This window comes from Protobothrops mucrosquamatus, unplaced genomic scaffold (assembly GCF_001527695.2).
Source record: "Protobothrops mucrosquamatus isolate PMUCROS unplaced genomic scaffold, P.Mucros_1.0 scaffold_170, whole genome shotgun sequence".
Lineage (NCBI taxonomy): Eukaryota > Metazoa > Chordata > Lepidosauria > Squamata > Viperidae > Protobothrops > Protobothrops mucrosquamatus.
This window is the reverse complement of record NW_015386246.1, coordinates 545,658-558,693: the sequence shown is the minus strand read 5'-3', so window position 1 is coordinate 558,693 and position 13,036 is coordinate 545,658. Positions and strand designations below refer to the sequence as shown.

The window sequence follows — 13,036 nt, the reverse complement described above, 5'->3', positions numbered from 1 at the left end:
CCCTGCGGCTCCCAGCCTCCTCTGCCATTTGCAGAGAGAGACAGAGACAGAGGCATTTGCGCTTCCCTTCTCTCTCTCTCTCTCTCTCTCTCTCTCTCTCTCTCTCTCTCTCTCTCTCTCTCTCTCTCTCTCTCTCTCTCTCTGTGTGTGTGTGTGTGTGTGTAAAAAAGAGAGTGGCCTCACCCTGTTCGACGAGCCGACAAGCTTTCTGGGCGGGGCTCCTGCCTTGGCTGCGTCTCTGCAGGAAGCAGGAAACAGGAAGCAGGAAGGGCAGGAGAGAGCTAGCTAGCCCAGCTATGCTGGTTCAGGAATTCTGGGAGTTGAAGTCCATGAGTCATAAAAGAGCTGAGATTTGCCTACCCCTGAGCTTGTTGGAGAACAGCTTGAAGCCAGCTTGCCAGGTGAGCAGAAGATCGGAAAGAGGGAGAGAGAAGGGGGGAGAGAAAGAGAGAGAGAGGGAGGGAGGGAGAGAGAGAGAGAAAGAAAGAGAGAGAGAAAGAAAGAGAGTGGGGGAAGAGGACTGGTAGACCAAGGGCAGAAAGAGAGAGAGGGAGAGGGAGGGAGAGAGAGACAGACCCTTTTGACATCTAAAATGAAGATAACACTGCATATATCCTTTATATAAAGGTAAAAAAGGATATATGCAGTGTTATCTTCATTTTAGATATCAAAAGGGTTTTGCGGCTCCCAGTGTTTTGTTTTTGGTGGGAAATGGGTCCAAGTGGCTCTTTGAGTGTTTTGGCTTGCCTACCCCTGATCTAGTCAGAGCTGAAGAAGCTTCTTGGATGAGAAGCGAAACGTCTTCAAAAGAAACACAAGAAAGTCCAGTTGCCTCCTGAAAAAAGCACCTTTGGGACAACCATACCTAGATGACTGAGAACCTGCATAGACGCTAAGTCTGTTTTATTATTTCTCTGTTACATTGCAGAAAATGAGCATCAGCCTTTGCTCTGCTTTCCCCATTCTTCACACATTTTTGTTTTTTGCCAAGTATCTTCTTCTCACAACATCTGTCTTGGGAAAAACTTTACAATGGTCTGTTGCTCTTAAAGCTGTTTTTTAGAATGCCTGTCCACACATATTTATGTTATTTATTTGTGGTTTTAGAAGAGTGGGTAAATAATTTTTCCAGACTTTTATCTTGAAGATATTTTGAATTAGCGGAACAATCAAGAACTTAGGTCAAGCCTTTGCTGTATATTATCTGGATTCACCCTCTTCCCTTCCCACCAAATGTAATTTATATCCTCGTGTGAAAATACCTAATGAAGATTTTTATTTCTCCAAAATTGTCCTAAATTTAAGGACAAGTATTGTATTTTAGTGTCCTAAAAGGAAGCATTCCCCCAATTTAGGCTTTTTTTTCTATTTGATAAAACAAGATATTGCTTTTATAAAAATAGTATGCTTTTTTTTTTTAGGAACACCATTTACAAAGAGCAATCTCAGCACAGCAAGTCTTCAGAGAAAAGAAAGAGAATATGGTTATTCCAGTTCCTGAAGCAGAAAGTAATGTCAACTATTACAGTCGTCTGTACAAAGGAGAATTTAAACAGCCAAAGCAGTTCATTCATATTCAACGTAAGTTCAGCATTAACTACTGTTTGTTTATTTTTTTTAATTGCCTGTCAAAACCACAGAATGAGAAGGAAGGTATTTTCAGAGAGATTTGGGTGTTTGTCTTGAAGAGAAGGAAGTTATTATTAAATTCACATTGTAAAGGAACAATCTGTTTTCTTATTTTTGTGGACTAAAGTACTTATACATCAAATTTCTAAATTTTATGTTCTGATATTCAGAAAATTGGTTTGTCTTACTGATAACTGGCCTGATCCCAACAGAAGTGTAAGATAACCTGCTTAAATGTAAGGTCTCTCTGCAGGTTTCCTGTTTGTTATGAGGCAAATAGGAATTCTTTTAAGAAAATTTACCTGACTTCTAGTCTGTTCTCCTTTTAATACTTCTGAAGATCGTTCAGGTCTTTCATATCTTTAAAATTAGTTTTAATATTAACATTTCTGCTTTGCTATCGTTTTTATATTATCCTGTCCTATTACGTTTTGTTTTAAAAGAATTCAAAATACCAAGGTTCATGAACAGGTATGTGAATGATGTGTGTACATATTGATGATGTGTAAAAACAGTGTATTTCTTGTCTGCTTATCTTTTATCACTTTTGCTGATATTAACTATCCATTTGGGAAAGATGGGAAAGCCCAAAGCTAAATTTTAATTCTTAAATGGAGGGAAGCAAATAACTAAGATTTAAACTGATTATTTCAGGAACGTAATTTGCATTCTTCCGTATTTGGAACTGTGCTTGTGTTTAGAAAATTTGATAAGAATAGATTTTATCATAATAAAAGTGTGGTGATTAAAATGTAACTTACTTATTCAGAGGCTTTTTCTCATTGACAGATATATGAATAGTTTTCATCAAAACTTTACTATGGCTTTCCAAGGAATTTCATAAATTGTCATTTTTTGATACCAGAGTAGTTAAATATTTTGCTGATTATGGAAGACAATTGTGGTGTTTTTAATGAGTTTATTTTTTACTCGAAAACTTCTTTTGCATTTTTAATGCAAAAATCATCCATTATATATTTATTTTTAGCGTGGAAATGGATAGAAAGCAGGTACTCTGTCCAATAAGAATTATTTTAATATTTTAAGCCTTAGAATAGGCTTACTTTTAAATCCCCCCCCATGGAAAAAAATCTGTAAACTCAAGGTCTCAACACTGGATGAGGTGAGTAACCCCCAGGCATTGAAAGGGTATTATCTCTTGCTCTAAAGTTTAAATCATAGCTTAATAAACTTGTCAGATTTCTCTGCTGTCAAGATGCTCGCTATGCCAGAGAGGCCCTTCTCTGGTGTTGCCTAGCCTATGGCATACACTTCACAAGAAGTATTTGCTTTCAAATATCAGAAACTTTAGAAAAGAGGCTGAAGTGTATCTGTTTCCCAAAGCCTTTGTTAATTTAATGAAAAGTATTTTAATTTTTTGTTTTTTATTTTAGTTACATTGATTTCATTGTTGTTTTATATTCAAAAATTTTATAAAAATGAAGGCAGGATATAACTTTTTTTATTTAACCGTAATATGGGCGGCATTTAATTTAACAGATAGTATATACCAGGGGTGGCGAACCTATGGTACGGGTGCCAGAGGCGGCACTTGGAGCCCTCTCTGTGGGCACACGTGCCGTTGCCCCAGCCTTGCCTCCCCCCGTGACCGCCTCCTTACCAATAGCCCTCCTGGAGAAGGAGTCACCCCCGAGCATGGCCCACGCAGAGCAGTGCAGCCAAGGACATGGCAGCCAGGCAGCGTAGACAAGACTCTGCCCTCATGCCCCATCGCTCACAGTTGATGCTGCAGGGCGCGGGCAGAGGGCGTGGCTGCCATGGTGCTGCTGGACAATCTGCAGCGAGCCCTGGAGGCGATGAGTGGCCCTGCAGGCAGGCGGGGCAGAGCAGGGGTGGAGCGGGGGCAGGACCAGTTTTTAGGCACTTGGTCTCTAAAAGGTTCACCATCACTAGTATATACAATCAGTAATAATCAATACAAATTTTTAAAATTAGTATTTCCTAAATACCAGTAAAGAAATGATAAGTAAAGTGATCATTATAAGAGTCATGGTTGAATTAAAATTGTGGTATGATTTTCTCTAATCTCTGTTGTAATTTATTATGTGGCTTTGAAAATGTGTTTACAACAGTCTACTGACTTAGGGTATTAAGATCCAATATCTCACAACTTGGTTTGTTGTAAATGTTTTGTAAACTGTACCTTTTTTTTTCTTTTCATTAATCCTAATGATTCTTTTTTTTTTTAAGTAAAAATGCTATATTGCCTTAGTTTCTTAATACCTATTTTTCTACAAGTCAGGTGCTCTGGGGCTCTGACACATATAATCTTTCTTAACTTCTCCTCAGTGGTGAAGGGAATGGCTTGACCAGTAATAAAAATATGTCTTTTGACTCCAATACGTGAACTAAATAGCCAATCCCACCCCCGCTACATATAATTCATTAGCATACTTATATCCATTAAAGCATGCCATTTTAAATTAAAATATTTTTTCTCTGTGTTTCAGCCTTTAATCTAGACAATGAACAACCTGATTATGATATGGACTCAGAAGACGAAACTTTATTAAATCGGCTTAATCGGAAGATGGAAATCAAACCACTGCAATTTGAAATTATGATAGACAGGCTTGAAAAAGCTAGTTCTAATCAGGTATCATGAATTCAACACCCCCATCCACCTCTTCATTATAGCAGTTGCAGATAAGATTGAATTTTTATAAGTTTTGCGGATGCCTTTATTTATAATGCATGAATAATTTCTTATTACTAGAAATGCTAAACATGTATCCTTCATATTTTATAAAGAAATTAAGAAGAAATATTATGACATAAATTATTCAAGGAGTACTTTGTCTGGGGAGTTTTCCTTTCTTTGCTGCTCTTTTTCCCCACTTTGTGTATATCTCTACCATAATATTTAGTGGCCTTGACTTGTGTGTGGAAATTGTTTCACTTTGAGAGCTATTTCCTATGCCACATAGTAGCTGTTTCAGACAAGAGGACAAGATGATTTTAGGCAGGTAGTGATTTAGTCTACTATGGCTGTGCTCCAGTTGCAGCTGTGATGAATGCAATGAGAAAGCAATGATTTCCATGAATGTTACATTTGAAGTATTGGGGGAACATTATTTTACCCGTTATTTCCTTCATTGATTAATACATGTCCATTTCTCCAGTATGAACCATCCATATATCACTTAATCTCCAACTTCTGTATTCAAATTGTCTTGAATTACTTAAATTATTCCAGAATTCAGTGTCTTTTTAATTATTGTAAATAAGTTGATGTAGAAAAAGGCCCACATACCTTTTATGAAGCTAAACATTTTTCAGCTGTTACTCTACTTTAAAACATGAAATCTTTAGACACATTAATCCTCAACTTCTTGATATTGCCAAGTGGTAAGATTTCAAAATCAGAAAAGCTGGGATCCTTACGTTGTAATTTGTGTAGAAAATGAGACCAGGTAGCATGAAAGGGAAAGGAGTGTGCTGAACTGATTGGCTTATTTGTATTAACATTGCCATTGCCTTTTATAATATAGATATAGGTCTCCACTCTTTGGATTGGAAGTTATTTAATTTAATCCAATAGAAAGTCTACTGGTTCATAATAAAAAAATAATTCAAAATATCTGGAATATATATTTGCTTTTAAAAATACCAGAAAGAGAAAGGAATTGAGTTAGATTTTGTGTAATATTTTAATGCAGGATACTGTAAAATGTACATAGCTGCTATAAAGTAAGAAGTCTGGTCTTTCTGCTATGAAGTGAATTTTTCATTAAATGAAATTTATATTTGAAAGAACAATTGTTTGTGGTTATGATAGTCAATAGATCGCAGATGCATATCAGTACAAAAAAAGAATAATTTTTCAGGGATGGGTTTTGAACTTTTAATAGACCTTGCAGCACAAAATACGTAAAACCAATGAATCTGCCATTCGGAAATTGAGAACCAATTCATACAATTTATTTTTGCATGTAAGGATGTCACCTTTCAGAATTCATGACCACCCTGAACTTCTGGGTGCTTAATTAAAAAAAAGGTAACAAAAATAAGCAGATCAAATTACTTTATTTTATCTAAGAAATATTGTCCTTGAAATAGATTACCAAGAAACTTTTGAGGGAGGATGAATGTGAGTTATAATTCATATCGGCTCAGAAATCTGATTTTGGGAATAGATAAGTCTTTAGAAAGAAAAGCTAAGAGTTGCTAGGTAATTGGTTTGAAAGGTTTTCTGAATAAATTCCAATCTAAAGTTAATTACATTGAAGTCCCATTTAAATCAGTGATATAAATAGGTTGTAACTAACTGAAATCTCGTATGTTGTAAGGGGAATTAGAAAGGACTAATTTTAGTTTGATCAGAGTACATTGGGGGTTTCTTCCATTTTTGCCATAGCGGAAAAGCTTCCTAGAGACCGTCTCCTGCAGACTTATTTTTATTTCCACAACAGCGTAATTCATTCTTTCAGTGTGTTTTTTTCTGTATCTCAGTTTGAACACAATCTATTTATAAACATCGTGATTGTCTTTATAATCATTTTACATATAAGTAAAAATTTTTTATCAGTCTAAATATTATAGCCTTAAATTGCAATAACACACCTATATATAATGAAGGATTGACATTTCCAGTTTGTTTTTCCTTCAACAAAAAGAGGAAATGATTTAGCTAAAAATAGATTTTAAAATAATCTGAACATTGCAGACTATTCTGTTTTGAAAGCGAAATAATATTCATTGAAGGGTTTGTGTGTATAGATTAGAATTCAGGACAGATCTCATACTGATTAGAAGGCTGGAAGCATATTTGCTATAAATTCTAAGGCATTTATACACGCACCATTTTTATGATATAAAATTCAAAAGTACTTGCTAAGCTCCTAAGAAGAATAAAATAAAAAAATATGCAATAACTCTTGAAAATCTTTCTTAGACATAGGGAAAATTTAACACCTTAATTTAAATACTTGAGAAGCTGATGGATAAAATTACAATTATTTGGTTCACATTTAAAATTGTAGACAAGTTAGGTTTTAGTTCTTGATAATTTATACGCGTGTTGATGAGGCTAATTGTATTGTATTCTGTTGTGTCATTCCAATGATTACAGTAGTATTTGCTACTAGAAGTATGACCAATTTCCTTGTGCTTTTTTTTTTTTTTTAAATTGCCATGCAAGAGCTGCAGAGGATGTATCTAGGGAATGTACGATATGCTATACATACATAAACACAGTTAACATAATACATTTCTCTTATTAGTTGTAAGTACATGAAGAAATTTTGGAGAAATGTATTATGTTAACTGTGCTTATATACATACGGTATTGTCTCTACGTTTCTTCATACAAAATTCACATCTTGAATTATTGTGAAGAACAGCTACTAAAATCTCTAACGTGATTGTTATAGAAATATGTTTTTGTATCTTTTTCAGCTTGTAACACTTCAGGAAGCTAAATTGCTGCTAAATGAGGATGATTATCTTATTAAGGCTGTCTATGACTACTGGGTAAGGAAACGTAAGAACTGCCGAGGGCCATCCCTCATCCCCCAAATCAAACAAGAGAAAAGAGATGGTTCTACCAACAATGATCCCTATGTGGCTTTTCGGAGGAGAACTGAGAAAATGCAGACAAGAAAGGTAATTTTCTCAATTCAGCAGGTTTTCAGCGTGTCGCTATTGAAGAATGGCCCCAAATGTCTACATAGCAATGTGAAAAACTGACTACAAACTTCAGTAAGCAATTTATTGCTGCTAAATGTGCTGCAACCGGTTACTGAATTTAGCGGGCATTTCCCCCCCCCCCGAAAAGTTGCATGTGTGCTTTTTAAATACTGCTTACACACTAAGTTACTATCCATTTTGAGAACTTATCCCTTATTAAAAGACGTACAATCTGAATAAAAGTAAATAAATAATACAATCTTTCTCAGAAAATAATTTACTGCTCTTAATATGTGGGTTTTTGTAAGGAGCTGCTATGAGAATTGAGTGTCCCTTTATCTAATTGTGGGACATTTACCCTCATATTTTCCTGGTGGATCAGACTGCACATAAAACATTTATTTTATGGATCGCAGACAACTTTATATCCAAACCACTATTTTACCTTTTCTTTGAAAGGCAAATGAATTCATTAAGGCATGTGTTAAATTATTGTATGCATATACATTCAACAAGCACATACACATACGAATTTTAAGAACATGCATAGCAAACTTTAGTAGGCTGTTTAACATATGCTTTGGTTGAATGGAATTTGTGAGAAAGTGACACGAGAGGGCTTTATTGTGATAGCTGTGGGTGTTGGCATACCTAGGCCAACTTCTTTAATTGCCCAAATGTAAGATTGTGGAAACTCATGAGATACTACATTATAGTACTAAAATACCTCTACGAATTTATTGTATTTTCATGATTTTTGAGATATTTGGATTTGGATATGCATGACTCATTATATGAATTCATAGGGTGCTTGGGATATTTAATTTTAAAGCATAATTTTAAAAAATAGTTTCCTTTCTCAAATAAAATGGCAAGTATAGTATATACATGACATAGAAATCCCTGGAGCTCGTGAAAAAAGATACATGAATACAAACAGACATAATATAAACAGACATAATTTAGTATTTATTTAGTATTTAAATTCACCAGACAAGTATTTTTTACATATTTGTTCATTAAAGATTGGATCTAAAAGTGTGTTCCGCAAAAAGAATCTCTCTCTTAGGCAAGATGATTCTGGTGATTCCTCCCTCCCTTCTCAGACTGGCATTTCCAATTCTGCATGGTTTTTTATCCCTTGATTGTTCCAGAAGCTGCAATGAAGAATGACAGTTCGGCTTCAAATATTCTGGCTTAACCCCTCCAAATATTATTCAGTATTATTAAAAGCTATGTAAAGTTAAGTTTAAACTTGGTCTGACTACATCTTCGAGATATATTTTTCATTCAGATACTTCTTTCTAACAGAATCGAAAAAATGATGAAGCCTCTTATGAGAAGATGCTGAAACTAAGACGAGAGTTCAGTAGAGCCATAACAATTTTAGAGATGATTAAGAGACGAGAGAAAACAAAACGGGAGTTACTACATTTGACATTAGAAGTTGTAGAGAAAAGGTAAAACTTTTTCCAAGTTAATCACTCTTATCAAGAAAGATCATATCGCATTCTAAATGGTATATGGGTGGTCCTCAACTTAAGACCAGTTGCTTAATGATTGTTCAAAATTACGAAGGATCGCCAGAGAGCTTCTAATGATCTGTTTTCAGAATTATGGTGGACACCCACACCCTGCAGTCACATGATTACATTTTGAGGTCCTGGTTACTGGCTTGCCTTTATGGCCAGTTGCAGAATTCTGCAGTCATGTGACTGATTTGCTGCGTTTTTTGTTATTTCTGGTTTCTGGCAAAACCCCTCCACCCATTAGGGAAAATGATTCACGTAATGACTGCTGTATTCGCTTAACAAAGATAATAAAAATGGTCATAATTTCAAATTCAGGCAAATCTGTTATACCTCAATTTACAACTATTATTCTGGGTCCAGTTATTATCATAAATTGAGGATTATCTGTAGTATATTTAACCTGTTAAATGCAGTTGCTTTAATTAACAAATATAGCAGCTTGTGTAAAATATTATACCATCTTTCATCGGTCGTAAAAGGATCTTAAGCAAAATAATATTTCTCATCTGCTCTTCTGTCTTTTAAAAGACGATCAGAACTGGTTGTAGGATTTGTGCAAAATAAAAACATTTCTCAAAAAGATTCATTTATTGTGCTATCTCTATGATCTATAAGCTCTCTCACTCTTTTAAAAGATATCATTTGGGTGATTATGGAGGAGAAATACTTAATGAAGTTAAGCTTAATTCAACTGAGAAAGAGATGAACACCACTCCTGCAGCACTTCATAATGGAAATCATCACAAAGTTCAAGAATGTAAAGTTAAGGTAGGTAAATGACTTTAGTGGTTATATTTATTGCTTAATTAGAGGGATGTTTCAGCTAGTTAATGTGGGAAGTATGAGAGGCTTTTCAAACATACAGTTAATGGTTCTTTTCTCCTATCCTGTTATGTTTATTTCCATTGATGAAATCGAAGCAAAATAAAAATAAATTTAAATTGAGCATTCTGTACATTAGACAGTAAATAAATGCAATCAGTTATATGATACTAGCTGTTTGAAAATCAACTTTAATTGATCTGGGAAACTGGCAGTTTTTGAATTTAGAGCGTTAACAACTTCAGATTCAGTATTGTTAATGCTAGTGCATAGTTCCTACTGTTTGTGCCAATCTCACTGATACCCTTGTAAGAATATCAGTTAGTGTATTTAAGCTTGCATATATAACCCATTACACAGCATTTTCACAACTTTATGCTAGATAGTTTTTCTTAATTGCATCTACTTATTCCTCAAAAGCTGAACAATTGTTAGTGAAAGAGAAGGAAAGTTTTTTGTAACCAAAGATATTGGGATGGTAGAACAGATAATTTCCAGAGGATGGTATATTTTGTGGTGGGTCAGGGTATACGTATTAAGTTTCAATGAAGATTTCATATTTTTGTTAACAGCACAGTATCTAAATGCCACAAAAATATATTTTTGGGTGCTTGGAGGCTTTGGATTGCCCGCCCACTCTACATTAAACATATCTCTGACAGAATAATATTGCCTCTTATACATTTTCACACTAGTATTTTGATTTAGTTTTGCTTCTAAATATCATGATAAATGCATCATTAGGATTCTTTAAAAATCATTAAAATATGTTTGTGACAATTTTATGATTACAAAAATGTTTCAGTACATGTTAATTATTTGATGATCTATTTAACAATTTTAACAAAATCTTCTAACACATTAGTCATATCCATGTAATAGTGGAATTGTACTTATTTCAGAGATTAATTGCCATGCTTACCAGCATTTAGGTTTCCATTATTTATAGGAAATATCATTACATTGTTTTTGAAAATTTCCAAATATTTTTTAAAATATTAGATTTGTTTAAATGTTGGTATTTATTTTTTAACTTTGATGACATCTAGTGGTTATTAGATTGTAGGCACTTACCACTCTTTATTTGGGCTATTCTTATTTTCCATGCTAAGCTCATCTAAATCTTAAAAATGTAATATTGCTTTAGCTGTTTTTAAATTAAATTTGAAGAGAGGAGAAAGATCCTTTTGAAATGATGTTTTTCACTGGGGAGAAACATCACATACTAGACACAAATTCTTTAAAAATACTAAATGTTTAAAATGTTAGTTAAAATGATAGTTTAAAACGATACATAAGATAAATACAATAAATAATATATCTAAATCTTTGGATAATATATGCTCTGAGTACTGCTTATTCGGAGTTTGTAAATATAATTGGGGGGAGCAATTGGAGAAAAAGTTATTTACTATCTCATGAAAATCAGGTAATGATTAACAATGTGGGGGGTTTTGTCCAAAATTTACTGTATACAAACAGCATGCTCACCATTCATCTCTAAAAGAGGAAGTGTCTGATGTTGTCCGTCAAAAGAAGAAATATCCAAAGAAGCCTAAACTTGAGAGTGTAATAAATCCTCCGCAGTCTACTACTGAGCCCTTGCCTGTGATCAGTAAAAGTGATATCAAACAATATGACTTCCACAGTTCAGATGAAGATGAATTCCCCCAGGTAATACATGTCAGCCACATTATAAAGCAGATCTTTTTTATATGTAAGTGGAAGAATCCTGATTTATATTTGGATAGAAACAGGGGTGGGTTGAGGGGGAAGCAATGTAAATTTGAAAGGTTTTCTTTCTAAAATTAAAAAAAAAAAGGATTTGTGACTAAAGGTACATTTGGATAAAATACCATACATTATATTAACATTAATGTTGAATCCAAAGAAAGGTTAGGTTTGTAAAAATAAGTAAAACCTACCTAGCTGAGTTTTTGAAAATTCACTGGGATCTTTGGGCGTTTGATCTCTCTGAATGTAATACAAACTATTATCAAGAAGCCTTTTCAGAAGCTGTTGTTGAATTTCATTTTTACTTTTAAATGTCTATTTCCTGGGTTTAAATATGTTGAATTGCATAGCCAAGGAATGAAATATTCACCAGGAATGATAAAACTAATCTTGTTTTTAAATTAGTTTTCTTTGGCTTCTAGGTATCCTCACCAATATCTGAGCCAGAAGAAGAAAATGATCCTGATGGAGCCTGTGCATTCAGAAGAAGAGCAGGATGCCAATATTTTGCTGTAAGGATTTTTACTTTTTTTAAAAATGATAATAATTTTGTAGCACAAACTATTGATTTTTGGTCAAAAGAAAAACATATTTTTGATCTTTTCTTTGTTAAAATTATCCTTCTTTCTCTACTTCCTTTTTACTCCAGGTGTTTTAGAACGATTTTTATTTATGAATGAACTTGCTTCAGATCCATATTAGTTGTAGTATTGTTAGTGAAGGCTACTCAATTTGACAAGTTGTGAACCTGAAGATGTTGTTGAAGTATTTTAAGATACAGTATACTAGAGGACAAAATTGCTGGTTGCTTTTAATTATTGATATAGACTTAACTGAATTACAGGACTGTAATTGGATTATATCTTGGGCTGTATAGTATCAATGTGTGTGTGAGTTGGGCGGCTGTATAAATTTGTTTAATAAAATAAAACAAATAGTTTTCCTAATGTTAACGGATCAGTGCAGCTAGTCATTCTTTCCCTGTAAGAATACTGTGTCTATTCTTGGATTGGAATGAAGTAGATAGATAGATAGATAATTTAATTTGTATACCGCCCTTCTCCCATAGGACTCAGGGCGGTTCACAGCATATTAAAAACAAATAGTATACACAAAATACAAACAATACAAAATACAAAAATACAGAAATACAAAAAATAAACCCCGATAAAAGCCGAATTAAAACCAAATATTACCAGCTGTGTTTCCGATTAAAATACTTTTAAAATTATCCCTACCTAAAATCCTCCCTAGGTCAGGCCCGCTTGCTGAAAAAACCATGTCTTGAGGGCGCGGCGGAAAGTAAGGAGATCCGGAATCATCCGGATCTCGGGGGGTAGTTCATTCCAGAGGGTGGGGGCACCCACAGAGAAGGCCCTCCCCCTGGGGGTCGCCAGCCTACATTGCTTGGCCGACGGCACCCTGAGGAGGCCCGCTCTGTGGGAGCATACCGGTCTATGGGAGGGAATCCGTGGCAGAAGGCGGTCTCGGAGGTAGCCAGGTCCGATGCCATGGAGCGCTTTAAAGGTGGTAACTAACACCTTAAAGCGCACCCGGAAGACCACTGGTAACCAGTGCAGCTCGCGCAGCAGCGGTGTCACATGGGAGCGACGAGTCCCTCCCAACACCGCCCGCGCGGCCGCATTCTGGACCAGTTGGAGTCTCCGGGT

The 13,036-nt window shown here is 34.8% G+C and overlaps 1 protein-coding gene across 1 annotated transcript in view; it reads left to right on the top strand.

The window, feature by feature from the left end:
* Positions 1-1,421: 1,421 nt before the first annotated feature.
* EPC2 (enhancer of polycomb homolog 2) overlaps positions 1,422-13,036 on the top strand; it is a gene marked incomplete at its 5' end in the record, with an annotated part of 30,782 nt that continues 19,167 nt past the window's right edge. Inside the window, 7 exon segments of the mRNA XM_015822081.1 lie at positions 1,422-1,581; positions 4,101-4,246; positions 7,048-7,254; positions 8,590-8,738; positions 9,446-9,578; positions 11,115-11,306; positions 11,789-11,878. Coding sequence (XP_015677567.1) covers positions 1,422-1,581; positions 4,101-4,246; positions 7,048-7,254; positions 8,590-8,738; positions 9,446-9,578; positions 11,115-11,306; positions 11,789-11,878 — 1,077 coding nt within the window.